The sequence below is a fragment of the Melozone crissalis genome, unplaced genomic scaffold, assembly GCF_028551555.1.
Source record: "Melozone crissalis strain CALT ecotype California unplaced genomic scaffold, PUWL_Pcris_2 ptg000107l_1, whole genome shotgun sequence".
NCBI lineage: Eukaryota > Metazoa > Chordata > Aves > Passeriformes > Passerellidae > Melozone > Melozone crissalis.
The window spans coordinates 5,888,031-5,915,020 of NW_026535884.1; the positions used below are offsets into that span (position 1 = coordinate 5,888,031).

Below are 26,990 nucleotides of genomic sequence, written 5' to 3' on the forward strand. Positions count from 1 at the left end.
GGGACAAGGGTGTCACCCCCTGAGTGACAGTGAGGGGACACTGCCCAGGGGTGGGACAGGGGTGGGACAATGCCCTGACAGGGATGGGACACTTCCCTGAGTGACAGGGATGTCCCATCACTATCCCCCTTCCCCTATGGCTGCCAGGCCCCCCTTTCCCACCCTATAACTGCATTTTCCTCTTTCTCACCCCATACCTGTGTTTTTCCCACCCCATGCCTGTTCTCCCTCCATCCCCACACCGTGCCCCATGTCCCTGTTCCCACCCCATACCCGTTCTCCCCGCCCCACGCCGTGCCCTGTCCCCGCTGCAGCGTGCCACTGTGACCCCGTGGGCTCGGTGCGGGATGACTGCGAGCAGATGTCGGGGCTGTGCTCCTGCAGGACGGGCATCACGGGCATGAAGTGCACCCAGTGCCCCGACGGCAGCACCCTGGGCACCGCCGGCTGCCACAAGGGTGAGGGGCTCTGGGCTTTGGGGTTTGGGTCCTGCTTGTTTGGGGTTTGGGTCCTGCTTATTTGGGGGTTTGGGTCCTGCAGCACTGAGGGTTTCTGTCCTGTTTATTTAGGGGTTGGGATCTTGTTTATTTGGAATTTGGGACCCTGTTTATTTGGGGTTTTGGGTCCTGCATAACTGGGATTTCGGCACCTGTCTATTTGGGATTTTGGCTCCTGGTTAACTGGAATTTTGGCTCCTGCCAATTTGGGATTTTGGGACCTGTCTATTTGGGATTTTAGCTCCTGTCTGTTTGAGATTTTGGCTCCTGTCTGTTTGGGATTTTGGGACCTGTCTATTTGGGATTTTGGCCCCTGTCTGTTTGGGATTTTGGCTCCTGTCTGTTTGGGATTTTGGGACCTGTCTATTTGTGATTTTGGCTCCTGTCTGTTTGGGATTTTGGCTCCTGTCTGTTTGGGATTTTGGGACCTGTCTATTTGGGATTTTGGCCCCTGTCTGTTTGGGATTTTGGCTCCTGTCTGTTTGGGATTTTGGGACCTGTCTATTTGTGATTTTGGCTCCTGTCTGTTTGGGATTTTGGCTCCTGTCTGTTTGGGATTTTGGGACCTGTCTATTTGGGATTTTGGCTCCTGTCTATTTGGGATTTTGGCTCCTGTCTGTTTGGGATTTTAGGACCTGTCTATTTGGGATTTTGGTTCCTGTCTGTTTGGGATTTTGGCTCCTGTCTATTTGGGATTTTGGCTCCTCTCTATTTGGGATTTTGGCTCCTGTCTATTTGTGATTTTGGCTCCTGTCTATTTGGGATTTTGGCTCCTATCTGTTTGGGATTTTGGCTCCTGTCTGTTTGGGATTTTGGCTCCTGTCTGTTTGGGATTTTGGCTCCTGTCTGTTTGGGATTTTGGCTCCTGACTAACTGGGATGTTTCCCGGCTCCCCTCTCGCCCTGCCCAGACCCCTCAGCCCCCAGGTCGTGCGAGGAGCTGAGCTGTGACTTCGGGGCCTCGTGCGTGGAGCTCAACGGCTTCGCCCACTGCGAGTGCCCGTCCCCGCTGTGCCCTGAGGCCAACACCACCAAGGTTTGGGGACGCTCCTCTGGGGGCTTTCGGGTGGGACACAGAGTCCTGCAGGAGCTGTTCCCTGCTGGGCAAGGGGGACACACGGGTCACAGATGTCCCCTGGCACCCCTGAGCCACCCTGGGTCCCTCTGTGCCCCAGAGGAGCCCCCAGAAACACTGCCAGCATTCAGCTCTGGTGTCCCCTGATGTCCCCAGGTGTGTGGCTCTGATGGTGTCACCTACGGGGACCAGTGCCAGCTGCGGACCATCGCCTGCAGGCAGGGCCAGCACATCACGGTCAAGCACGTGGGGCAGTGCCACGGTGAGTGTCCCCTGGGGGCAGTGCCATGCCCAGTGCCCCCAGGACAGTACCACACTCAGTGTCCCCTGGGCAGTGCCAGCCCCGTGCCCTCAGGTTCCACCCCACGGGACATCCCCTCGCACAGCAGCTGCCCTTCCCAAGCTTTGTCCCCCCTCCCCAGTGCCACCCCCTCACCTCCGTGTCTGTGTCCCTGCAGAGTCCATCGCGCACACGATCTCCCCGGCGTCCCCCACGCCGCTGCCCACGGTGCCCCCGGAGCTGCCCGCGCCCCCTCGGGCCACCCCGCGCTCCCCCCTGCCCACCGGGGCGGCCACCGGCCCGTCACCGCCGCCAGCCAGGCCCACGGAGCGAGGCCACCCCACCACCAGGCGTGTGACAACGGCCAGGCCGGCCACCACCACGGCCTGGGTCACCCACGGCGTGCACAAGGCCACCGTCCGCCCGCTGGCCACCGTGCCCGTGGTGGCGGCCACCAGCCAGCCCGGCTACGGCGAGTCCGGCAGCGCCGAGGGCAGCGGGGACCAGGACATGGGCGCCAGCGGGGACCAGGAGGCCAGCGGGGCGGGATCTGCCGGTGAGTGCCACCCCCGGGCTCTGGGGGAGCTCCGAGTGTCCCCTGGGCACTGGGTGTCCCCAGGGTAATGCCACTGAATGTCCCCAGGGCAGTGCCACGCTCAGTGTCCCCTGGGCAGTGCCACACTTGAGTGTCCCCAGGCCACTGGGGGCTGCCCCCTGGTGTCTTCAGCCCTGCCCTGGGTGTCACCATGAGCAGGGCAGGTGCCATGCAGAGGTGTCACTGCTGGGTGTCCCCCGTGTGTCCCCCAGGTGAGGAGGAGCCTGACGAGGGCCAGGTGACAGCCACGCCTGCCATCGAGAGGGCCACATGCTACAACAGCGCCCTGGGCTGCTGCTCCGACGGCAAAACCGCAGCCGCCGACGCCGAGGGCACCAACTGCCCCGGTGAGACTGGGAATGGGGTCTGGGGTCCCTTGGGGTCCCTTTGGGGTCAGGAGTTTGGGATCTCTCAGGGTGGGAGGACACAGAACTGCCCAGCTGGATTTGGGGCTGAAGGAAAGGTTTGGGATCACTCTGGGGTCAGGAATCAGGGGCCACATCACAGATTTTTCCTCACTCAAGTTCTTCCTTGTTCCTTGGGGTTTCCAGTGGAACGTCCCATTTGCCTCTGGAAAAAAAACCAACACTTTCCCTTTTAACCCATAAAGGATTAAAAGTTCTGTGTGGAGGGAAAGAGAGAGGGAAAAGGGAAAGGGAAAGGAAAAGGAAGAGGGAAAGTGAAAATGGAAAGGGAAAACGGAAAGGGAGAGAGAAGGGGGAAAGGAAAAGGGAGAGGGAGAGGAGAAAGGGAAAGGGAAAATGGAAAGGAAAAGGAACCTCCTGAGTGGTTCCCACAGCAGGATCTCTCCATCCTCTGCATCCCCAGGGCAGGATCCAACCCTGGCACTCTGCTGCAGCTCCAGGCTGGTTTGGCAGGGCTGTGGCTGCCCTGTGCCAGGTGTCCCCCTGGCCCCCAGCCCCGGGTGGCCCCGCTGTGCCCCGTGGGTGCCCCCGGGCCCTGTCGTGTCCTCTGTCCTCTAACGTGTTTCTCTTGTCACCCAGCGGTGCAGGGGGGCTGCTCTCCGGGCCGGAGCTCGCAGGAACCCGTCTGGTAAAAGCTGCCATCTCCAGCCTGGTCCTTGCCATCTGCTCCAGCACTAATCCTCCATGGCTGTGCCCGCCCCATCCCGACTAACCCGGCACTGGCACTACCCCCACACTGCCATCCCCCCTGCCAGGGACGCTCCCTCGCCGCCCCTGCCCAGCTCAAGGGCTTGTCTTGTGTTCCCTCCTCCCCCAGCCACCAAGGTGTTCCAGGGAGTGCTGATCCTGGAGGAGGTGGAGGGCCAGGAGCTGTTCTACACCCCGGAGATGGCCGACCCCAAATCCGAGCTCTTCGGGGAGACGGCGCGCAGCATCGAGAGCGCGGTGAGCACCGTGCCCCTCGTGGGGGCACAGCTGGCACCTGGCACCGAGGGGAGGGACACCCTGCTGGTGCCCCGAGAGGCTGCCCCAGAGCAGAGTCACAGAGAAAAGCAGGGGTTTTTAAAAGGGCCTCCTCAATGGATACCCTTGGGCCCACACCCAAGGTGAACCCAAAATGGTCACAAAATGGACGATGGTTCCCTGTCCCACTTGATTTATGGATCCTGTTCTTCCCTTGGCTCTAAAGAACAGCTGGAATTGTCACAGAAGATCCCTGTTCCATTTTATGGACCCTGTTCTTCCCTTGGCTCTAAGAACAGCTGGAATTGTTTATGGATCCTGTTGTTCCCTTGGCCCTAAAGAGCAGCAGGAATTGTCCCCTGTCCCCTCCCTGTCACCGGGCTGCCTTGCAAAGGCTGGGAAGCAAATCCAAGCCTGGATCTTTCCCTGGCAGGGTCCCCGTGTCAGGATCTCCCCATTAACCCTTTCCTTCCCCAGCTGGACGAGCTGTTCCGGGGTTCTGATGTCAGGAAGGATTTCAGGAGCATCCGAGTGCGGGACCTGGGCCAGAGCAGCGCCGTCAGGGTCATCGTGGAGGCCCACTTTGACCCAGGTGGGGCCATTCCCTGGCCATTCCCTGAGGGAATTCTGGCTGGGAAATCTGCCTGGGGAGGAGAAGGAAAGAACCATCCTAAAATTCACTGGGGTTGGGTCTTCTATCCTGCAAAATTTCTGTGTGAGCAGAGATGGGAGGAGATGCACACTAAGGAAGCTGGAAGGCTTTTCCTTGGGAAGGAAGGATTATTTTCCTTGGGAATGAAGGGATTATTTTCCTTGGAAAAGGAAGATTATTTCCATGGGAAAGGAGGGTTGTTTTCCTTGGGAATTGAGAGATTATTTTCTTTGGGAAGGAGGATTATTTTCCTTGGGAAAGGAGAGTTATTTTCCTTGGGAAAGGTGGTTTATTTTTCTTGAGAATGGAGGTTATTTTCCTTGGAAAAGGAGGGTTATTTCCATAGGAAAGGAGGTTTATTTTCCTTGGAAAGAAGGATTATTTTCCTTGAGAAAGGGTTTATTTTCCTTGGGAAAGGTGGTTTATTTTCTTTGTGATGGAGTATTATTTTCCTTGGGAAAGGAGAGTTAGTTTCATTGGGAAAGGATTATTTTCCTTGGGAAGGAGAATTATTTTCCTTGGAAAAGAGGATTATTTCCTTGGGAAAGGAGGGATTTGGGGAGGTCAAGGGAAGGAAATTCCCATTGGAATGCTCACTGTTGCCTCCCTCCTTTGCCCTCCTGGCTGGGCTCAGCCACGTCCTACACGGCCGCCGATGTGCAGGGGGCCCTGCTGAAGCAGCTCCGGGCTGCCAAGAGGAAAACCATCCTGGTGAAGAGGCCCCAGCAGGAGCACATCAAATTCATGGATTTTGGTGAGTGCCCCTCGCTTGCTTTGGGGTTTCACAATGCCTGGGGGGCTCTGCTGGTCTTGCCAACCCCTCAAAAGCTTCTCCAGAATGTTTGGGTTTGGGAGGGATCTTAGAGGGGTCTGGGCATGGGCAGAGATCTTTCAGAGTGTGCTTGGACACTTCCAAACCCACACCTGACCCTAAAACTAATACCTGACACTAAACCTAACGCACACTTGTCCCTAAAACAAACCCATACCTGACCCCAGCCCAAACCCACATCTGACCCTAAAACCAACCCTCAGCTGCCCCAAACCCCCAGCTGACCCCAAACCCACACCTGCCCCCAGTCAAGCCCAGCTGACCCCATCCCTGCTGTGTTCCAGACTGGATCCCCCGGCTCTTCACCACCACGGTCACCACCACCACGGCCACCACCATGGCCCCTGGCACCACGCGCAGGGTGCCCGCGGCCACCGCGGCCCTGGGGCAGCACGGGGAGCCCGCAGGCAGCCCCGGCCCCGTGGGCACCACCCGCAGCCCTGGCGGCAGCAGCAGGAGGGGGAAGCCCACCCAGCTGCCCCCTGGCACCCCCCTGGCACGGCCCTGCGAGTCCCAGCCCTGCCTGCACGGTGGCACCTGCCAGGAGGACGGGCATCACTTCACCTGCAGCTGCCCCGCGGGCACAGGAGGGGATCTCTGTGAGAAAGGTAGATGGTGATGTGAGAAATCACAAATTTGGGGGCTTAAAAGTCACTTCTCACCCTGTGATGTGGGTAGGATGCCACCCTCCCTGTGCCAGGTTGTGCCAGGCTGGATTTGGGCATTTCCAGAGATGGGAAACCAGCTAAAACCCCGCTCACCTGGAGCTCTGCAAGCTGTGGGTGTCCAGCCCTGCTGGTTTAATGGGATTTGACCTCCTAAATCCCATGGAAAATGACAGTGGGTGTCCAGCCCTGTTGGTTTTATGGGATTTGGAGTCCCAGATCATCCCAAGGGAGGCACAGACAAGTTGCCCTTTTCATGAACCCAGCTCAATAAAAGTTGCCTTTTTCCCCCCTTTTTCCCCTGCTTTCCCCCACCTTTTTTCCCCCCACTTTCTTTCTTCTCCCTTTCTTTCTTCCCCCATTTCTTCCCCTGGTCTTCACCCTTTCCCCCCCTTTCCCCCCCTTTTTCCCCCCGTTCTTCCCCCCTTTTCCCCCTCTCTTCCTCCTCCTGTTTTCCCCATTTTCCCCCCATTTCCTCCCTTTTTTCCCCTGTTCTCTCCCCGTTCTCCCCCCATTTCCCCCCCCCCTTCCCCCCTGTTTTCCCCCTAGCCCCGAGCGGGTCCATCCCCAGTTTCGGGGGCAGCTCGGTGCTGGCGTTCCGGACCATGCGCGCGTACCACACCGTCAGGATCTCCATGGAGTTCCGCGCGCTCGAGCCCCGCGGGCTGCTGCTCTACAACGCCCAGCGCCACGGCAAGGACTTCATCTCCCTGGCGCTGCTCGGGGGCTTCGTGGAGCTCAGGTCAGCCTGGGATGGGGATTGTGTCCTCAAAGGGGGAATCTGTATCCCAGCGGGGGAATTGGCATCCTAAAAGGCCTCCAAGTGGGCAAAAATCCGGATTTTTTGGGGTGTGTGTCACTGGAATACTGAGGGAGCTCATTCCCTCTTTTCAGTGAAGTGAACTAACTTTGAGTGAGTTCAGAAAGCTCTGCAGTGTAGGAGGCTGGGTTTTTTGGCAGGTTGGTTTTTTGGCAGGTTTGGGGTTTTTTTGGCAGGTTGGGTTTTTTTGAGAGATCTTTTTTTGGTAGAGTTTTTTTTAACTGGGATGAGAAATGTGGAGAGGGGGGGAAAAAAGGGAAGGGAGAAAAGAGCCAGAGTGGCTTTTTTTGTATTCCAGAATCCAACGGGGATGAGGGAAGGGAAGGGAAGGGAAGGGAAGGGAAGGGAAGGGAAGGGAAGGGAAGGGAAGGGAAGGGAAGGGAAGGTCCCCAAGAGCTCCCAGTGCCAGTCGCGCCTGGCACAGCCCAGCTGGCACCTTGAAGAACCCCAAGCCGTGTTTTGTCAGGTTTGACACGGGCTCTGGCACAGGCACGGTCGCCAGCCGGGTGCCGGTGGAGCCGGGGCGCTGGCACCGGCTGCTGGTGACGCGGAACCGGCGCACGGGCACGCTGGCCGTGGACGGGGAGCCCCCAGTGAGCGGGCACAGCCCCCCGGGCACCGACGGGCTCAACCTGGACACCGAGCTCTTCATCGGGGGAGTGCCCCACGAGCATATGGCGCTGTGAGTGTGGCACGGGGACAGGGAGGGTGGCACTCGGCCTGCAAGGGTGGCACTGCTACTGTGAGGGTGACACTGGGGCTGGGAGGATGCTGCCCCTTGAGGGGGGCACTGGGCCTGGCGGGTGGCACTGTGAGTGTGGCGTTGGGCCTGCAAGGGTGGCACTGCCCTGTGAATGTGCCGCTGCCCCCGAGTGGGGCCCTGCCACCCCCTGGCTACAAACCCTGTGCCCATGTCCCCTCAGGGTGGTGGAGCACAGGGGGGCTGTTCTAGAGCCCCCTGCCACCCCCTGTGCCACCCCTGGGCACAAACCCTGTGTCACCGTGTCCCCTCAGGGTGGCGGAGCGCACGGGTGTCACCGGCGGCCTGCGGGGCTGCGTGCGGGCCCTGGCCATCAACAACCGCGGGCACGAGCTGCACCCGGGCTCTGCCGACGTGCTGTACGCCACGGCCGTGGGCCAGTGTGGCACCGACCCCTGCCAGCCCAGCCCCTGCCACCACGGCGGCACCTGCCATGCCAGGGAGGCCGACATGTTCCACTGCCAGTGCCCCGAGGCCTACACAGGTACGGCGTGGGCACCGAGGGGGTTTGGGGTGTGGGGATTGTGGGGTCTGAGGGGGGTTTGCGTGTGGAGTGGGCACTGAGGGGAGTGCTGAGGGGGTTTTGGGGGTACAGGGATGGGCATTGTAGGGTTTTTACTCCTCTGCAGGGTCTGAGGGAGCTTTTAGGGTACCGGGATGGATATTGTGGTTTTCACCATTTCTGGGGGGTTCTGAGGGAGTTTTTGGGGCTGTTGTGCCAGTGCCTTGATGTCTGCATGCCCATGAGGGACATTGAGGACATGAGGGACACTGGGGACATTTGATACTGGGGATATATGGGACACTGGGGCAGTGGGGATTGGTGACAATGTCCCTGTCTCGCAGGCCCCACGTGTGCCTTCGAGAGGAACCCGTGCGAGCCCTCTCCGTGCCACGCCTCTGCCACCTGCCTGGTGCTGCCCACCGGGGGAGCCCTGTGTGCCTGTCCCATGGGCCGTGAGGGGGACCTGTGCGAGCGAGGTGGGATGGCAGGGCTGTCCCCAGCCCGGTGTGACCCCTGGGACACCTGCCGTGCCCCTGTCCCTCACGCTGCCCGCTTTGTGCCCAGTGACAGAGCAGGACCAGTCCGTGCCCTTCCTGCCCGAGTTCAACGGCTTCTCCTACCTGGAGCTCAACGGGCTGCAGAGCTTCGTGCCCGACCTGCAGTGAGTGCAGGGACAGGGGGGGACAAACCCCTGCCCCACAGCTGGCAGGGCTGGCATGGCTGGCATGGCTGCCACACCCACAGCCTCGGGGTTATCCTGAGCAGCTGGATGGGAGGGAAACCATAATCCACAATCTATAATCCATAACCCATAATCCTTAATCAATAACCTGTAGTCCATAACCCACAGTCCATAATCTATAACCCATAATCAATAATCCATAACCCACAGTCTACAATCCATAATCCATAACCCACAATCAAAAATCCATAATCAATTATCCATAAACCATAATCAATAATCCATAACCCACAATCCAAAACCCAGAGTCCACAATCCCTAACCCACAATCAATAATCAATAAACCCCCCCTGCTCTCCCAGGGACAAGATGTCCATGGAGGTGGTGTTCCTGGCCAAGAAGCCCAGCGGGATGATCTTCTACAACGGCCAGAAGACCGATGGCAAGGGGGACTTTGTGTCCCTGGCACTGCACGAGGGACACCTGGAGTACAGATATGACCTGGGCAAAGGGCCAGCCCTGCTCAGGTGAGGGCACTGGGGGCACTGGTGAGCCCTGGCTGATGCCTTGAGAGGCTGCCTTAGAACAGAGCTAAAGAATAAAGCAGGGATTTATGAAAAGTTTCTCCTCAATGGATCCACCGTGGGCAGCACAGGAGCCCAGCCAGGGCTGCACCCAAGATCAACCAAAATGGGCCCAAAATGATCCCAAGATGAACCAAAATGGTCCCAAAATGCACAGCCACTCACGAGGTCTGTCACTTTTACAAGTTCTGCTCCATTTGCATCTTGGAGTGAATTGTCCCATTCCAGCTTTAGCCCCTGCAGTCCCATCCTTGTTTTTCTCTCTCCAGCCCACGGTCTTTGTGCTCCTGGGCTGGGATTTGGATCATTTGTCCTTGGTGCCCAGCTGGAGCAGGAATTGCTTTGTCTCCCTGCTCTGTGCACAGAGCTCACCATCCCACAGCATGAAGCCCAGACCCACTGACTAAAGCAGCACAGAATGTGAAAAATAGAAAAGCCAAAACCTGAGACATCAGTGCAGAATGTGAAAAATAGAAAAGCCAAAACTTAAAGCATCCCCTGCTCAGGGCACCTTTCCAGGCAGGGTTTGTAGGTTCTGAGGGCAAAATTTATAACTTTGGCAGCAAATAATGACATTATTCAAAGTTTCAGCAGCAAAAGCCTCACTTTGCTGTTACAGCCTGTTTGTATCCAGTTTTCCAAGTTATTATGTTTAATTTCTAATTTCAGTTATTGTGTTTTTTCTAATTTCAACTTGCTTGCTGCTCAGTTCTTTGCTTAGGAGGTTCTTGTTTGTGTATGTGCTGAGACTTCTTTACACAGAGAGATATTATATTTTTTATATTATTTTTTAATTTTTATATTATTTTTATATTTTTAATACTATTTTTCTACGTTTTTAATATTTACTTCACGGATCCTCACAGACTTTTTATTTCCCACAGTTGCAAGCCTGCTTTTCTTACCAGAACAGATCGTTCTGCAAACTGATTTTCATTCTTGCGATTCTTTCTCGTGGGAACGTCACATGTTCACACATTCAGCTGAGCAAGGCCTGATTTTAGAAGGTTTTTTTAAGCTTTATTTTCCCTTTTTCGCCCCCAGGAGCAAGGAGCCCGTGCCCCTGGACACGTGGGTCAGTGTCCTGCTGGAGAGGAGCGGCCGCAAGGGCGTCCTGAGGGTCAACAACGGCCAGAGGGTCACGGGGGAGTCCCCGGTGAGTGGGGGGACCCCAGCCCTGCCCTGCTCACCTGGGGAGGAGTTTCTGAGGCTCCTGGGCTTTAAATCGTGGGTTTGAGTGGAATTCCTCAGGCTCCTGGGCTTTAAATTGTGGGTTTGAGGGTGGAAAAGTGGAATTTCTCAGGTTCCTGGGCTTTAAATTCTGGATTTGAGTGGAGTTTCTCAGGCTGCTGGGCTTTAAATCATGGCTCGGGTTCCTGAGCTTTAATTTGTGGATTTGAAGGTGGCGAAGTGGAATTTCTCAGGTTCTTGGGTTTTAAATTCTGGATTTGAGGGTGGAAGAGTGGAATTCTCAGGCTCCTGGCTTTAAACCATGGATTTGAAGGTGGAAAAGTGGAATGAAGGTGGAAAAAGTGGAATTTCTCAGGTTCCTGGGCTTTAGATCATGGATTTGAGGGTGGAGAAGCAGGCAGGGAGGGATCCCTGCATCCCTTGCAGCCCCTGTCCCTCCCTGTCCCCCCATCCCTGCCCGGGATCTCAGCCAGGTTTCGGGGATGCCTTGGATGAGCCCCCCACCCTCTCCTGGATCCCCCATCCCTTATTCCAGGTGCTCACCTGTCCCCTGTTGGCACAGCCACATGAGGCACCCCTGGGTCAGTAATTAATGGTTAATTAAGAGCCCCCCAGCAGTGAGAGGAGCTCAGGGAGCAGGAAAGCCCCAGGCCCCGCTGCTGCTGCTGCATCCCTTGGTGCTTGCTCTGCTCTCCTCCCAGCTGGGAATTCTGCAGTTCCAGCCTCTCCCTGTCCCTCCCTGTGCTGTGCCTGCATCCCTGGGGTCCCTTCCCTTCATTCCTGGGGTCCCTTCCCTGCATTCCTGGGGTCCCTGTGCTGTCCCTGCATCCCTGGGGTCCCTTCCTTCCCTGCATCCCTGGGGTCCCTTCCCTGCATCCCTGGGGTCCCTTCCTTCCCTGCATCCCTGGGGTCCCTGTGCTGTCCCTGCATCCCTGGGGTCCCTTCCTTCCCTGCATCCCTGGGGTCCCTTCCCTGCATCCCTGGGGTCCCTTCCTTCCCTGCATCCCTGGGGTCCCTGTGCTGTCCCTGCATCCCTGGGGTCCCTTCCCTGCATTCCTGGGGTCCCTGTGCTGTCCCTGCATCCCTGGGGTCCCTTCGCTGCATCCCTGGGGTCCCTGTGCTGTCCCTGCATCCCTGGGGTCCCTTCGCTGCATCCCTGGGGTCCCTGTGCTGTCCCTGCATCCCTGGGGTCCCTTCCCTGCATCCCTGGGGTCCCTTCCCTGCATCCCTGGGGTCCCTGTGTTGTCCCTGCATCCCTGGGGTCCCTGTGTTGTCCCTGCATCACTGGGGTCCCTTCGCTGCATCCCTGGGGTCCCTGTGCTGTCCCTGCATCCCTGGGGTCCCTTCCCTGCATCCCTGGGGTCCCTGTGCTGTCCCTGCATCCCTGGGGTCCCTTCCCTGCATTCCTGGGGTCCCTGTGCTGTCCCTGCATCCCTGGGGTCCCTTCCCTGCATCACTGGGGTCCCTGTGCTGTCCCTGCATCCCTGGGGTCCCTTCCCTGCATCCCTGGGGTCCCTGTGCTGTCCCTGCATCCCTGGGGTCCCTTCCCTGCATCCCTGGGGTCCCTGTGTTGTCCCTGCATCCCTGGGGTCCCTTCCCTCCCTCTCCAGGAGAAGGCAGGAAAATCCCTGCTGGCTGCAGAGCTGATCCCCAACCCCACAGAGCCCAAGCTGGCATTTCCCTGTCCTCCCTCTCCTCTCTCCAAGCTCCTCTGAGCAGAGCAGGGCCCAGGGTGGCAGTGACCCTCCTGCCACCTCCTGCCGCCCCCAGAGCCACCCAGCGCTGGTGGCAGCGGGGCTGTGGCAGCCCTGCCCGTTGCAATGGCACCCCACTGATGGCCCTTTTCTCTCTTTTTTTGTTTTTGTTTCTTCTCTCTCCCTTTGATTTTCCTTTGTATTCTCCCCTCCCCTGCTGTCTGGATCCCAGAAATCCCGTAAGGTACAGATAAGTATGACCCCCCACGCCTCCATCTCATCTGCCATTGGCACCTCCTCCCTTCCTTCCTTCCTATTTTTGTGTTTTTCATCTTCCCCATCTGGTTTAGGATCCCTGTAGTTTAGTCGTTCATTCCCAGCCAGTTGTCACCTTTTGTTTTTGGGACCATTTCAATTAATTAATCTGGTCATTTATTTTGTGTTAATCCCACACAGCATTAGTTAGTGCTCCATGTCACCCCGTCCTTGCTGTGGCCCTGCCGCCATCCCAGAGAATTCCCAGCAATCCTGGGGCTGGTGACAGCAAGGAGGGGATTTTCTCCTCCAGAACCACCTCGTGGGGTGCAGGAGAACCTCCTCAAGCCATGGGGTGCAGGAGAAAACCTGAAGCTGCTCCCCAAACCTTGGGGCAGCCAGGCTGGATCCCTCTGGAAGGGGCTGGGATTGAGCAGCAGCCCTGCAGGGCTCTGAGTGATGTCTGGGGACCCCAATTTTGGGGGGCACACCAAAGCAGAGCCCCCCTCCAGAGCCTCTCCCCAAAAATTAAATCCAGGGGAAACCTTTCCCAGGTGCCTGCTGGGGGTGGGACCTGGCAGTCCTTGGCATGAGGAGGTTTCCTGGAGGCTCCATCCGTGGAATCATAAATAAAATATCATCAATAAATTACCATAAGATAAATTACCATCCAATCTCCCAAACGGAGAGAGCCACGGGGACCATCAAGGCCAGCTCCTGGCCCTGCTTGGGACACCAGGGACAAGCTGACCCCTTGTCCTTGCTGTCCCTGTTCCCCCAGGTGCCTCACATGGTGCTGAACCTGAAGGAGCCCTTCTACGTGGGGGGAGCCCCCGACTTCTCCAAGCTGGCTCGAGCAGCTGCCATCTCCAGCGGCTTCGAGGGAGCTGTGCAGAAGGTGAGGTCCTGCTGGGACAGCCCGGTGTACTCTGGGACAGCCCCATGTCCTGCTGGCCAGCCCAGTGTCCCACCTGTCCTGGGATGGACCTGGGAGCTGTCCTGGTGGTGGAAAAGTGGCACCAGTGGGGAACAGAAGGGGAGTTTGGGAACACTTGGATGGGTTCCCATCATCTTAGGGATGGGTTCCCACCTCAGGGATGGGTTCGCATCTGCTCTTGTCCCCACTGCCTGGTGTCCCCGGATCACCAGAGGTGGATGGCCATGGACCTTCAGAAGATCCATGTTGGAGGAACCTTCAGGCTCTGTGTGCCATGGGCAGGGACACCTTCCACCATCCCAGCCCCATCCAGCCCAGCCTGGGATGCTGCCAGGGATGGGAATTCCGCGTTTTCGGGTTTTTGGCCCTGAGCAGCTCCTGGCTGACCCTTCCTGCCCCTGCAGATCTCCGTGGGTGGCGTGCCCGTGCTGAAGGAGGAGAACATCCGCAGTGCCAGGGAGGTGTCCCCGTTCCGGGGGCACCCCTGCACCCAGAAACCCAACCCGTGCCAGCACGGGGGCACCTGCAGCCCCAGCCTGGGCAGCTACCAGTGCTCCTGCCACAGGGGCTTCTCGGGGGCACACTGCGAGAAAGGTGGGTGCCAGGGGGCTGGGGGTGGCCATGGGGACCTGGAGATGCCACAGGGAAGGTGGAGGTGGCCACAAGGGGCTGGGAGTGGCCATGGAAAGGTGGAGATGGCCCAGGGGCTTGGAGGTGGCCATGGGAGGCTGGATGAAAAACCTGGAAAACCTGCACCAGAAGTTCAGCACACCCAGCCGGGGTTTCCTGGCCATTCCTTTCCCATCTCCCAGGAGCTCCCTGCCTTTCCTGGCCATTCTTTTCCCTGTTTCTCCCCAGTGATCATCGAGAAGGCAGCGGGGGACGCCGAGGCTGTGGCCTTCGATGGCCGCACGTACCTGGAGTACCACAACAGCATCACCAAGAGGTACCTGCCCCACCAGGGAGGAAAAGCTGGGATCCAGGAGCTCCAAACAGGGCTGGATGTTCCTGGCACTCCCCTCTTGGTTTCCCCCAAATTCCCAGCTCCAGGCCTGGCTGTGGGGCTGGCAGTGGGGTGGAGGTGGATCCTGAGTGTCCCTCGGGGATGGAACACGTGGGATTGTCCCAACCCCGTGCTGGGGAGGACCCTGGGGTGGCCATGGATGTGCTGCTCCTTGGGAATTCTCTCTGGGAATGAGCAGAGCTGCTCCAGGCTGGAAATTCCTCCTCGTCCTTGGGAATTCTCTCTGGAATTCTGGAATTCCCTCTGGGAATGAGCAGAACTCCATTTGGGCTCCTCCAGGCTGAAATTCCTCCTTCAGGAGACTCCCGTGTCCTTCTGCCTGTCCCAGTCCTGGTGTCCCCGCCCTGCTGGGGGGTGTGTCCATGTGGAGCTGCTGTCTGTCCCTCTCTGGGTGCCTGTCTGTCCCTCTCTGTCTGTCTGTCCCTTCTCAATGTCACTGTTTCTCTGTTTCCAAGCCACCTGAGCAATGAGATCCCAGCGTAAGTACGGCCCTGCCACCCTCACCCCATGTCCCCATTGTCACCCCAAACCCCGGGGCAGCTCAGGGCAGGGCTGGGGGGAGGAATCTGGGGCCTCTCCCGGGGTTTTTGCTGGAAAACTCTTCCCATTCCAGGGGGAGGAGGGCCCAGGTGCTGCCAGCAGCCCGTGGGGCTGAGCAGGAGCTGCCTCACCTGTGTCACATCCAGGTGTTGTCCCCGCCCTGCCACCCCCCAGCATGCCTCAAGGGAATTTTTAAGCATGATTTTAATAAGGATGAGCACAGGGAAGGAAAATTCCTGTGGCTTCCTGCTCCAGCAGCAGCCTGAGGTGTTGGAGATGGAAACTGGGGGTGCTGATCCTTGATTTTTCCAGTGTGGATGTGGAACCCCTCAGAACATCTCCAGTGTGGATGAGGGGTCAGAAAAAGGGTCAGGGCAGGAGGATGGGGACAAATCCCAATCCCTGGACAGCTGGGGTTTGCTCTGGGTCTGTCTTGCATGGAAGGGAAGCCCTAAAAGGGTTCCTAAAATTCCCTGCTCTGTGCGGGAGCGTTCCCTGCTGTGGGAAGGGGGGGATTTGGGGGGATCCCTGCCTGTCCCATCCCATCCCACCCCATCCCATCCCACCTCATTGTGTGGGGGCTGAGCTGTGCCTGTGCCTGCAGAGCCACCACCTGCATGTCCACACCGTTGGGAGGGGCTGCAAAGGGATTTTTAGGAATTTCAGGACTATCCTGAGCATCCTCCTAGGCTGGGCAGTGCCCTGCAGCAGTGTGAGCTCAGAATTGTCCCTGTGTCCCCTCCCCGAGCCACATCCCTGCTGCCTTGTGTCCCTGCAGAGGGAATGTCACCATTCCCAGCCTTTCCCAGGCTTTTCCCAGGCAGTTTGGGCTGTGCTTCTCCCACATCCCCTGCTGGGTTTGAATGCCCATAAAAGTGGAGCTTTCCTCCTCCAGGGAAGCTCTAGGGGATAGGAAAGGAAAAGGAAAAGAAAAAGAGGAAAGAAAGGCAGGCAGGGTCTCCTCGCTGTCCCTCGCTTATGGCTCGCTCCCCTTTTCTCCCATCCGAGTCCCGAGGCGCTGGATTTCCCCTCGGAGCCCAGGTGAGTGCCCAGGTGTGCCTGTCCCCTGCTCTGCCCGTGCCTCAGCATGTCCCTGTGTCCCTGTGTGTGTCCTCTGTGTCCCTGTCCTGGCTTTTTATCCGTGAGGGATGAGCTCTGCGCAGGGGGGACGGCAAAGTGCCACCAGGCTGAGGGACCCTGCAGGGACAGCTGGGCTGTGTCCCACCTCCGGATGCAGTATCCCTCAGGAATAAAAGGCTCTCTGTGGTGTCTCTGTGTGTCCCATCCAGCTGTTGCCAGGAGCCTCGTGCCTGTTCCAGAGGCAAAAATCAAGATTCCAACCTGGGGAAAATCCCTCTTTTTGTTGCCTCCATGCCCTTCCTGTGACCGTCCCCAGGGTGCCACTGCTGCTGTGTCACAGCTGGCAGGGATTGATCCTTTTGTCCCATGAGGAGAAAAGCAAGGACTCTCCAAAGAATCTCCTTCCTATGTATCCCAACCTAGGAGTGAGATGGAGGCTATCCCAGCTGGTTTGTGGGATGGAGGTTATCCCAAAATCTGCCACCTTTAGGGCAGCAGGTGGGCACAGACCTTTCCTGTGTATCCCAGGAGTGGGATGGAGGTTATCCCAAAATCTGCCACCTTTAGGGCAGCAGGTGGGCACAGACCTTTCCTGTGTATCCCAGGAGTGGGATGGAGGCTGTCCCAGCTCTGAGCTGCTCAGTGGGGTGTAGATTATCCCAAACCCCATGACCCTCCAGGCCAGCAGGTGGGGACAGGCGGGGAGTTCATCCCCAGGGGAGGAGGATGAGGATGAGGATTAGGATGAGGATGAGGATGAGGATGAGGATGAGGATGAGGATGAGGATGAGGAGCTGCCCGTGGCGTTTCCCCGCAGTGAGAAGGCCCTGCAGTCCAACCACTTTGAGCTGAGCATCAAGACAGAGGCGACGCAGGGGCTGCTGCTGTGGAGCGGGAAGGGGCTGGAGCGCTCGGACTACATCGCCCTGGCCATCGTGGACGGGCGCGTGCAGCTCAGCTACGACCTGGGCTCCAAGGCCGTCACCCTGCGCTCCAGCGTGCCCGTCAACACCAACCAGTGGGTGCACATCAGGGCCTCCAGGTCAGACACGGCGGGGTCGGGAGCGGGATCTGGATCTGGATCGGGATTAGGGTCTGGATCTTGGATCTGGACTGGGGTCAGGATCAGAATTGGGATTGGGATGTGGATTGGGGTCAGGATGAGGATTTGGATCGAGATCTAGATTGGGATCTGCATTGGGATTGGGATCAGGCTCTGGATCAGGATTGGGATCTTGCTTGGGATTGGGATCGGGATCTGGATCTGGATTGGGATCAGGTTGGAAAAGCTGGGAATGAGGCAGCTGTGCCCCGTGATCCCCAAGGAGCTCTCTTTGGAAAAGAACTCTCAGAGCTTTGGGTCTGGAAGCCAAAGCATAGAATTAAACCCAGGATTTGATCTGAGATCTTGGAAAAGGCTTCCAGACTTAGGTGCCAGAAGTGAGGATGTGGATTTAGAGTTTAAAGCAGAGACACGTTAAGTAAAGGAAAGTTTTAGAGTTTAAGATATAGAAAAAATAAAGTAACTACAGCCCTGTAGCTGGAAAAGCACTGGTGGGGATATCCCAGGAATGGGGTGGAGATTATCCCAAAATCTGCCCCCAGTGGTTCCCAGGGTCAGGACTTGCAGGGAGCAGCTCTGGGCTGGCTCTGGGGCTGTTCCTGAACTCCTGCTGTTGCTGAACTCCTGTTGTTCCCCCTCGGGAGCAGGGTGCAGAGGGAAGGCTCCCTGCAGGTTGGGAACGAGGCCCCCATCGCCGGCTCCTCTCCCCTCGGGGCCACCCAGCTGGACACGGACGGGGCGCTGTGGCTGGGTGAGTCTGGGGGGGGACATCCCCGTGTCCCCTGGGGGGCTCAGGGCTGCAGCGGGCTGGGGATGTTGGGGGTGTCCCTCCCTCCCTCCCTTCAAAACCCTCAGGTGGCTGAAAAATGCCCTGTCCCCTGTGCTGTCACGTCTGTCTGTCCCCTGTCCCCTGCCCTGTTCCACAGCTGATGCTGTGCCATTTCTGGGGGCTGTCCCCTGTGCTGTCCCCTGTCCCTTACGCTGTCCCCAGTCCCAGCTGACCCTGTTCCATTCCAGAGAGTCAGCTGGAACGAGGTTTTGTCCTATCCCCTGTGCCGTCCCCTGCTCTGTCTCTTGTGCCCTGTGCAGTCCCAATTTGTCCTCAGTCCCAGCTGACCCTGTGCCATTCCCAGGGGTGCTGTCCCTGTCCCCTGTGCTGTCCCCTGTGCTGTCCCCTGTCCCTGTCCCAGCTGAGCCCTGCTCTGTTCCCAGGTGGGCTGGACAAGCTGAGCGTGCCCCAGCGCCTGCCCAAGGCCTTCAGCACGGGTTTCGTGGGCTGCATGCGGGACGTGCTCGTGGACCGGCGGGAGCTGCACCTGCTGGAGGACGCCCTGAACCAGCCCCGGATATTGCACTGCTCGGCCAAATAGAGCCCAGGGACCTCCCTCCCGCCTCCCTCCTCCCTCCCTCCTGCCTATTGCTGTAATTATTTTCTATTTTTGTAAACTTATTGCTTTTTATATTTTTGGGGGGGACAGGGAGGGCAGGAAACCCTTTTTGCTTTCGGGCTCTGGGCCCGAGCAGCGGAACAAAGCTCGAGAAGTGACACCAGAACTCTCCCACTGCAGCGTCGATCTTCTTCATACTTGAAGCTTCTTTTGTTTTGGGGTTGTTTTCCCCCTTTTTTCCTGCTGTTTTTGGGGGTTTGTTCCCAAAAACAACCCTGTTTTCCCGTGGGGGAAACGCTGCTGGTGCTGGCGAGGCCTTCACGGATCGGCGGGGTGGGAATTCCTGCTCTGCTCCGGGCTCTGGCTCTTCCAAACCTTCTCTGGCCCCTGTTCACCTGATTCCTGCTGCCCCCGTTCCTCTCACTGTAATTTATGTGTGTAAGGATCTCAAGTGCTTTTCTCCTCCGAGCTCTGCTCAAATCAGGGATGCCACGCACTGGAAGGGAGAGAGCCGGGCCCAAGCTTCGCTCTGCGCTCGCCTCGGGACTCTTTGCTGGACTCAGAGGTGCCGGGGAGGCAAAAATGTGGATTTTTCCAGCGGTTCTCCTCCTCCTCCTCCTCTCGGACACGTGCAGGAGCAGCTGTGAAACCTCATTGCCACATTTTGTGTTCATCCAGACGTGTCCTGACCCCTCCCCGGCCACCGAGCCTTGGCCTCCCTCGTGCTGGGGATCACTTGGAGCTCCTCTCCAAGAGCTGGGAATTCTCTCCTTCTCCCAAGAGGACCAGGAGATTCCCTGTTCCTCCTCAGAGACCTCCTGGACGTGTCCTTCCACGCCCCACAGCCTTCTCCAGCCTCTGGCTCCCAGCCTGGCAACGCAGAGCTGCCACTGGAGCCTCTCCCACCAAGAAAATTGGGAATTTTTCACCTTGGACTTGGAGTTTTTGGGTCTTCCACATCCTCTGGATGCTGCCAGCCCTGCAGGAACGGCTCCAACGGGAGCAGGAGCGGGGCTGGGGAGTATTTGGGGGGAATTTGAAGCATTTTCTTCCAGGAAAGGAAAGTTTTGGGGCCAGTTGTGAAGTTTCTGGGGTGTGGCTGCACCTCTGGCTGCAGCTCGGGGTCTCCTGGAAGTGGAGAAGAACAGAGGGATCCCAGCCCTGGAAGAAACCCCATCTTCCATTGGGATTCCTTCTCCATGGAAGGATTTCCTGCTGTTTGTGGCCTCTGTGTCCCTTTCCCACCCTCAGCTGGGATTTCTCTGTGGAAAAACAACTTTGGGGATTCATCTGCAGGATCCCACCAGGTCCTGGGTGGGAGTTCCTGCCCAAGGTGCCAGAATTTGGCGCTTTTTCCCCTAAATTTCTACCCCACCTTGCAGGGCACCCTTTGAAATGGGAGTTTTGGCACCAACTTTTGAGCCAGGAAAGGTCAAATTTCTTCTCTCAGGGTGAGCTCTGAACAAAGGTGGAACCAAGAGGGAAAAACCACTTAGATCTGCTTTGATTTCATTTATTTGATTTTTTTTTTTAAAAATAAATATTCCCAACCTGTGAGATTCCTGTGGAAAATGCAGGGTTAAACATTCCATGGGGGCTGTGCCCTGTGTGGGATGGGGGCTCTGCTGTGCCTGGGGGGTTCTGTGAGTGCCAAAATTCCCATTTTTTGGGGCTGCTGGGTCCAAACTGGGATTCCTGGTGGGAAATGCTGGGCTGGGCTGGGAGGGAGGTGTATGGGAGATTCCCCAGTCCCAATTTTGGGAATTTGGAATGGCATTCCCAGCTGGGCTGGTGTTCCAGCTCCAGAGGGATGGGGAAGCTGCTGATTTTCAGGATAAAGTCAAGAAAGAGAAAAAAAACCCCCAAGAACTGAACAAAAATAAATATAAAAACTCATTTTGCTTTTGCTGGGGCTTGGAAATGCCTTAAACCAGGATTTGTGTCCTCATGGGGGAGCATTGGGAATTTCCAGCAGCCCATTCACCTGGGCTTTATTTTTAACAACATTTCTACCACAGAACGTGCCAAAAAAAAACAACAACAACAACAAAAAAAAAAGAACATCGAGGTTGGGTTTTTTCCTGCATTTGATTTTTTTTTTGGCTTTTTTTTTAATTTAAACCCCTGAGGTGTCCATGGAGAGGGTGAATTCCTGACCTGGGGAGCTGCTGGCTGAGCTGTGGCGGGCAATGCGCAGTAGAGGAGCAGCATGATGTAACCATTACTAACTCGTGTCTTTCGTCAAATCACCCAGAAATAAAGTTTGGAAACGATTAAAGAGGTTTTTAAGGGGCCTGCTGCTTCTTTTTTTTCCTAGGATAAAGGAGAATCCTGCTTTTCTCGGTGCTGTTTGCTGGGCAGAGGGGCAAGCTCCTGCATCTCCTAAATTCAGTTGTTCCAGGAATTCCATCCCCAATCCCAGGGGTTTGCAGGATTTTTGTGTCTTTCCTTCCCCTCTGTGGTTTCAGCTTGTGGTAGTCTCCACTTTTCCTTCTTCGTCTCTTTTATCACCCTCAGCACCAGGGAACCCTCCCAGCCTCTGGAATTCTGGTATTGCACCTTCCCAGCCTCTGGAATTTGGGTTTCACCTTCCCAACCTCTGGAATTCAGGATTCGCCCTCCCAGCCTCTGGTATTCAGGTGTTTCCCCCTCCCAGCCTCTGGAATTCTGGTGTTTCCCATCTGTTCATCCAGGCCTCCCCATCCCAGCTCCTCACAGGAATAATCACGGAGCTGCTCCAGAAAAAAAAAAATCCCTTTATTCCTTCAGGAGCTGGAGGAAGGGGAGCCTGGGGAGCTCTGGGTGCATTCCCAGCCCTGGCGTCCATGGAGAGCCCGGCAGCAGGACGGATGCACGGGGACATTCCAGAGGCACAAGGACATTCCAGAGGCACGGGAGCGCGGTGAGCGGGATGTGAGATCTGCCGCAATCCCAGGAATGCAGCAGGTCCTGCTTGGCACCGGATGGAGCTGAGATCCAGGAAAGGCTTTGTCCTGTCCCTTGTCCCCATGAAGCTGAGCAGATCCAGAAGCTCTGACTCTGCTGGAATGGGGATTTTGCCCCAGATTCTGTGAGGACAACAGGTTCTGTTCCTGTTCCTCATCCCTGAGCAGATCCAGAGGCTCTGGCACTACTGGAATGGGGATTTGATCCCAAATTCTTTCAGGACATCAGGTCCCATCCTTGTCCCCATCCCTGAGCAGTCCTAGGGCCCTGTCCCTATTGGAATGGTGGCTGTGTCACCGCAGGGGCCAGGACAGAAGGTCCTGTCCCTATTGGAACGGTGGTGGTGTCACCGCAGTGGCCAGGACAGAAGGTCCTGTCCCTGTTGGAACGGTGGCGGTGTCACCGCAGTGGGCAGGATAGAAAGCCCTGTCCCTGAGCAGCCCCAGAGCCGTGTCCCTAGTGGAACGGTGGCAGTGTCACCGCAATGGTCAGTACAGAAGGTCCTGTCCCTGTTGGAACGGCGGCGGTGTCACCGCAGTGGCCAGGACAGAAGGTCCCATCCCTGAGCAGCCCCAGAGCCGTGTCCCTAGTGGAACGGTGGCAGTGTCACCGCAATGGTCAGTACAGAAAGGTCCTGTCCCTGTTGGAACGGTGGCGGTGTCACCGCAGTGGCCAGGACAGAAGGTCCCATCCCTGAGCAGCCCCAGAGCCGTGTCCCTAGTGGAACGGTGGCCGTGTCACGGCCGCGGCGGCCGCGGTGGCTTTGGGGGGCAGCAGCTCGGGCCGGCTGACGGCCGCAGTCCGCGTGAAGCAGCGCAGGTTTCCCGTCTTGAGCGCGCACTGCACGGGCCACAGGATGATGCAGAAGAGGATGATGAGCAGCGCCGAGAGCAGCACGATGCGCTTCCAGTCGTCGCACAGCTCGCAGCGCGACAGCCGCCCCGCCAGCCCTCCCGGGGCCGCCTCGGCGCTCTCGGCCTTGCTCAGGGCCACGTCGATGGACACGCACGACTCGGGGTCCTCGGGGTCGCCGTCGGAGGCGCGGCGGCAGCAGAGCTTGGTGCCGTCCATCCAGAGCTCGCGCTCGCGCTGCAGCTCGGGCGGCAGCGTGGCCAGCAGCTCCTTGCTGGTGCGCAGGCCGGGCGCGCCCTGGCTGGGCAGGTTGGTGGGCTGGCGGCAGAAGGGGCACGGCAGCAGCTCCTGGCCCGCGCCCAGCGCCGCGCTCAGCCGCGCCACGCACTCCAGGCAGAACACGTGCGAGCACTGCAGCAGCTTGGGCGTCTTGAAGGTGTTGTCGTAGGTGTTGAAGCAGATGGAGCACTCGACGGGCGAGGCCGGCTTGGGCGAGCCGGGGCTGGCGCAGCTCGGGGAGCCCGCGGGCGAGCGGCCCTTCCTGCGGGCGTCGCCCGGCGACGGCAGCACGATGGGGCTCAGCGGCACCGGCACCGAGCCCGGCGAGGCGGGCGCCGGGCTGGACGGGGACTCCGGCGCGCTCGAGTGCCACAGCTGCGGGAAGCAGGACATGATGGAGCCCCCCGAGGGGAACTGAGCCCAGGGAGACTCTGCAAGAGAACAACAGCACGGGATTCATTTCATTTCATTTCATTTCATTTCATTTTTTTAATTTTATCTCATTATTTTATTTTATTTTACTTTATTCTATTTTATTCTATTTTATTTGTATTTATTTTATTATTTTATTTTACATTATTTTATTATTTATTTTATTCTTATATTTATTTATTTATTCAGAATCACCCGCTTTTCATTTCCTTTTATTTATTTTTATTTTATTAAAATTAATTTTTTTTATTTATTCAGAATCACCTCCTTTTTATTTAATTTATCTATTTATTTACTCAGAATAATCCACTTTTTATTTCGTTTCATTTATTTCATTCTCTTTCTTTTATTCTATTTATCTCTTCAGAATCACCCACTATTTATTTTATTTATTCTATATTATTTTATTCCCTTATTTATTCAGCATCACCCACTTTCTATTTTATTTATTTTACGTTATTTTATTTTATATTATTATTTATTCAGAATCACCCACTTTTAATTTATTTTAATTTACTTTTTTTTTTCTTTTATTCTCCTACTTTTGTCTGGCCTTACTCTTAGGCAGCCCCAAAAAACCCATTAAGAAAAGCCAAGAGCCCTTAGAGATCCCCCCAGACCTTTCCCAGCAGGAAATCCGCTGGAATTGCAGGGACAGGAGCCAAATTCCCACCAAATTCCTCCTTTTGGGGCAGAAAAACCAGAACTGGACCTACCCCGGGCGCTGGGAGCTGGGAGGAGAGCAGAGGATTCCATGGGGGAATCTCTAAATCCTGGGCCTATGGAGCTGAGCCCGGCCTAAGAGACAGACAACATTTTCAGTGGGGAGATAATGGGGAAATAAAAGCTTTTTTGGGAGATTTGGGCCGTGATCCTGGCTCCTGGGAGCTGGAATTTGGGGAAAAAACGAGGGAAGGGAGGAAATCCAGGATTTTCCTGTTAAAAGTGTGGAATTCTCGGCCTGGAGCTGCAGCTGTGACAGCGAGGAGGAAACGGCTCCTGTCCCTTCATCCCCCTCATAATCCCCCAAAATTTGGGGTAGTTTAGCCAACATCAGCCTCCAGAGCCAAATTTCAGCTCCTGTCCCTTTATTCCTCTTGGAATCACCCAAAATTTGGATTATTTTAGCTCCACCTGCATCCAGACCCAAATTTTGAGCATCATCCTTCCTGAAATCCCCCAAAATTCAGATTATTTTAGGGACCACCTGCACCCAGCCCCGAATTCCATCTCCTGTCCCCGAAAGCTGCAGGAAATTCCTGGTGACGGCTCCGGGCTGGATTTCCCAGAACATTTCTCTGGGATGTGTCACCGAGATTTGCAATGCTCAGCTGGTTCCTGTAATTACAGCTCGCCCCAGCAATTAAATCTGAATTTAAATTAGGAAACACCAAATATTCCTGACATTCCACAAGGAAAAAACAAAAAAAATCTCCATTATTTATATTATTTATAATTATTACAATTTATAATTTTAAATTTGTAATAATTATATTATTTTCTCATTATTTCTATTATTATATCAATATCTATTCATTAATCAAAATTATTTATACGTTTATATAGTGTGTGTATTTATGTATTTATATTAAAGATATTTCTGTTTATTTATATGCTATATATTTATTTATAGATACATGTATTTAAATATATTTAAATCCCTATCTAAATATTTATATATTTATAATAATAAATTTATATATTTATTTATTTATTATGTAATTCCCCTCAAAACCACCCTTCAGAACTTCTCTTTTTTTGTGCTTCTCTTCATTTAAATATGGATTTTTTTTAGGGTGCAGCTTCTCCTGAGGTTAAATTTTGTGCATTTCCAACTAATTTTAATGGGGTTTAATCTATTTTTTAAATTTTTTTCCTGCTTACAGATAAATCACAAATCCAAGCCCAAACTGGCCCGAAGATGAGGAAAACCTGAGGCAGTTTTTTCCTTTCAATCTTTATTTTTTTGCTAAATATTCCCTTTTTTCCCATCCCCTAAATGCAGATTTTTGCAGTTCCTGGGTGTTTTTCAGGGATTTTCAGGAATTCTGAGCAGCTGAGAAAGGGAGAAGCCTTGGCTTGCCCAAGTTCTTATTGCACAATTATGAATTATGAAATTATTAATTATTAATTATGAATTATGACATTTCAGCTGCTCTCAGGAGCTTTTTATTGGTCTGGCCTACGTCAGCTTCAACACAGCAAAAATCCTGAATTAAACTCAAATTTACCCCAAAATTTGCTTTTAAATAAAAATTCAAACTTTGCCATTTCCTAAATGCAATCATGGCATTATAGAAACTTCTTGGTTTGATTAAATTGAGATTTTTCTTATTTTAATCCTTTTTTTCTGCTTATTTTTTGTTTGATATTTTGATTTTTGGGGTCTGCGGATCAGTTGGAATGCAGGGATTTGGATCAAGCTGAGGATGAGACATTTTAAATCCCTTAACTTTCCCCTCCTGCGTCTTTTTAACAGAATTATTTGATTTTCTGATTTTTTTCAATTCAGAGCCTCTCCTTTTGCCAAGTATTCACTGGGATTTTCCAGAAGCTTCAGAAAATAAAGAAACCATCCAGGAGAGGGACACAAAGGGAGGAATTCCATGATTTTTGTAAATTCCAGGAATCTTTTTGCACCATAAAAGCAGAGAGAGAGGGCTCCCGTTTAGGATGGGGTTTGGGATTTAGGAGTAGGATTTGTCCTGTGATCCCAGTCCCACTGATCCCAATTCCAACGATCCCAGTTCACTTCCAACAATTCCTGTACCAGTGATCCCAGTCCCAGTGATCCCAGTCCCACCGATCCCACTCCTACGATTCCAGTTCCAACAATCCCCGTTCCAGTGATTCCAGTTCCAACAATCCCAGTTCAGTTCCAACAATCCCAGTTCCACTGATCCCAGTGATCCCAGTTCCAAAAATCCCCGTCCCAGTGATCCCAGTCCCAGTGATTCCAGTTCAGTTCCAACAATCCTTATTCCAGTTCCCCAGTTCCAACAATCCCTATGCCAGTTCTCCAGTCCCAGCTCCCCAGAGGCACTGATCCCAGTGGTCTCAGTTCCAGTGATCCCAGTTCCAAAAATCCCTGTCCCACTGACCCCAGTTCTAAAAATCCCAATTCCAGTTCCCCAGTTCCGCTGATCCCAGTTCCAGCTCCCCAGTCCCAGAGACGGCTCAGTGGGATTTCGCCCCCAGCCCCATGAATACCTGTCCAGGCGCTGTTAGGGGAACCAAAGCATCTCCTGCTCCCCCGGAATCCCCCGGAATCCCCGGAATGCTGCGGGAGCCCCGGGAGTGCGGGCTGGGCTCCTCACGCCGAGCCGGGCTGTGCCGTGCCGAGCCGGGCTGTGCCGTGCCGAGCCGGGCTGTGCCGTGCCGTGGGTTTCCCGAGCAGGAAATCGCAGCGCTGCCGGCCCCGGTGAGCTTTATCCCTTCCTGCCCAGGTGAGTTTTATCCCTTCCTGCCCAGGTGACTTTTCCTGCTCCGCCTGCCCGGCCCCATCCGCTGAATCACGGCCGGGATCGCTGCTGGGATCGCGCCCGGAGTCACCCCCGGCCGGCCCGGAATGCTCGGGGCCGCGGGGAAAACACCCGGCGAGCCCTGGCTGCACCGGCAAATCCGAGCTTTGAGATGTTCGCAACATTTCCTCTCCTTTTCCATCCATCCCGTCTGTGGTCCCTCTTTTCCAGCCCGGGAAATTCGATTTTTGAGGGTTTTTTTAAATTTTCCATAATTTATCCCTTTTTTTTCTAGGGTCCCTGGAAGTGTCCAATGCTGGGTTATTCTAGTTTCCAGGAGTGTTCAAAATTTTCAGTTGTTTTCCATCATTGATCCCTCTTGGGATTGTCTGGCAGGAACGGAGCAGGGGAAAATAAAATAAAATATACAATACAATTCAATATACAATATACAATATAATAAACAATACAGTTTAAAAATATATAGAATATAATATAAAATCTAAAATAAAGT

The 26,990-nt window shown here is 55.3% G+C and overlaps 2 protein-coding genes across 3 annotated transcripts in view; one reads left to right on the plus strand and one right to left on the minus strand.

Moving 5' to 3' along the window:
• The window catches only part of AGRN (agrin), a 39,058-nt gene extending 20,564 nt beyond the window's left edge, over positions 1-18,494 (plus strand). For both annotated transcript variants that reach the window (XM_054292168.1, XM_054292167.1), the window contains 23 exons: positions 315-458; positions 1,408-1,532; positions 1,728-1,833; positions 2,030-2,407; positions 2,659-2,793; positions 3,689-3,816; positions 4,312-4,426; positions 5,121-5,240; positions 5,603-5,926; positions 6,533-6,725; positions 7,270-7,485; positions 7,818-8,047; positions 8,410-8,544; positions 8,633-8,729; positions 9,113-9,277; positions 10,379-10,490; positions 12,452-12,463; positions 13,256-13,372; positions 13,816-14,005; positions 14,270-14,357; positions 16,873-17,097; positions 17,766-17,869; positions 18,331-18,494. In XM_054292168.1, coding sequence (XP_054148143.1) covers positions 315-458; positions 1,408-1,532; positions 1,728-1,833; positions 2,030-2,407; positions 2,659-2,793; positions 3,689-3,816; positions 4,312-4,426; positions 5,121-5,240; positions 5,603-5,926; positions 6,533-6,725; positions 7,270-7,485; positions 7,818-8,047; positions 8,410-8,544; positions 8,633-8,729; positions 9,113-9,277; positions 10,379-10,490; positions 12,452-12,463; positions 13,256-13,372; positions 13,816-14,005; positions 14,270-14,357; positions 16,873-17,097; positions 17,766-17,869; positions 18,331-18,488 — 3,617 coding nt within the window. In that variant the 3' untranslated portion in view covers positions 18,489-18,494. The remainder of the gene's footprint in view (positions 1-314; positions 459-1,407; positions 1,533-1,727; positions 1,834-2,029; positions 2,408-2,658; positions 2,794-3,688; positions 3,817-4,311; positions 4,427-5,120; positions 5,241-5,602; positions 5,927-6,532; positions 6,726-7,269; positions 7,486-7,817; positions 8,048-8,409; positions 8,545-8,632; positions 8,730-9,112; positions 9,278-10,378; positions 10,491-12,451; positions 12,464-13,255; positions 13,373-13,815; positions 14,006-14,269; positions 14,358-16,872; positions 17,098-17,765; positions 17,870-18,330) is intronic.
• Positions 18,495-22,169: 3,675 nt separating this feature from the next.
• RNF223 (ring finger protein 223) lies at positions 22,170-23,838 on the minus strand. Its single transcript, XM_054291869.1, has 2 exons — positions 23,717-23,838; positions 22,170-23,014 (listed from the first exon to the last, which is right to left on the minus strand). Exons 1-2 carry the CDS (start codon positions 23,769-23,771, stop codon positions 22,170-22,172), a joined length of 900 nt encoding a protein of 299 aa, XP_054147844.1. The 5' UTR covers positions 23,772-23,838.
• Positions 23,839-26,990: the final 3,152 nt, after the last annotated feature.

What these genes read in the sequence shown, in the direction of transcription:
- RNF223 (XM_054291869.1), bottom strand. Translation starts at nt 23,771, where the DNA reads ATGGAATCCTCTGCTCTCCTCCCAGCTCCCAGCGCCCGGGGTAGGTCC. An exon ending in CCGGGGTAGGTCCAGTTCTG is followed by an intron (nt 23,015 to 23,716) that starts GTTTTTCTGCCC and finishes GTTCTCTTGCAG; the next exon opens with AGTCTCCCTGGGCTCAGTTC.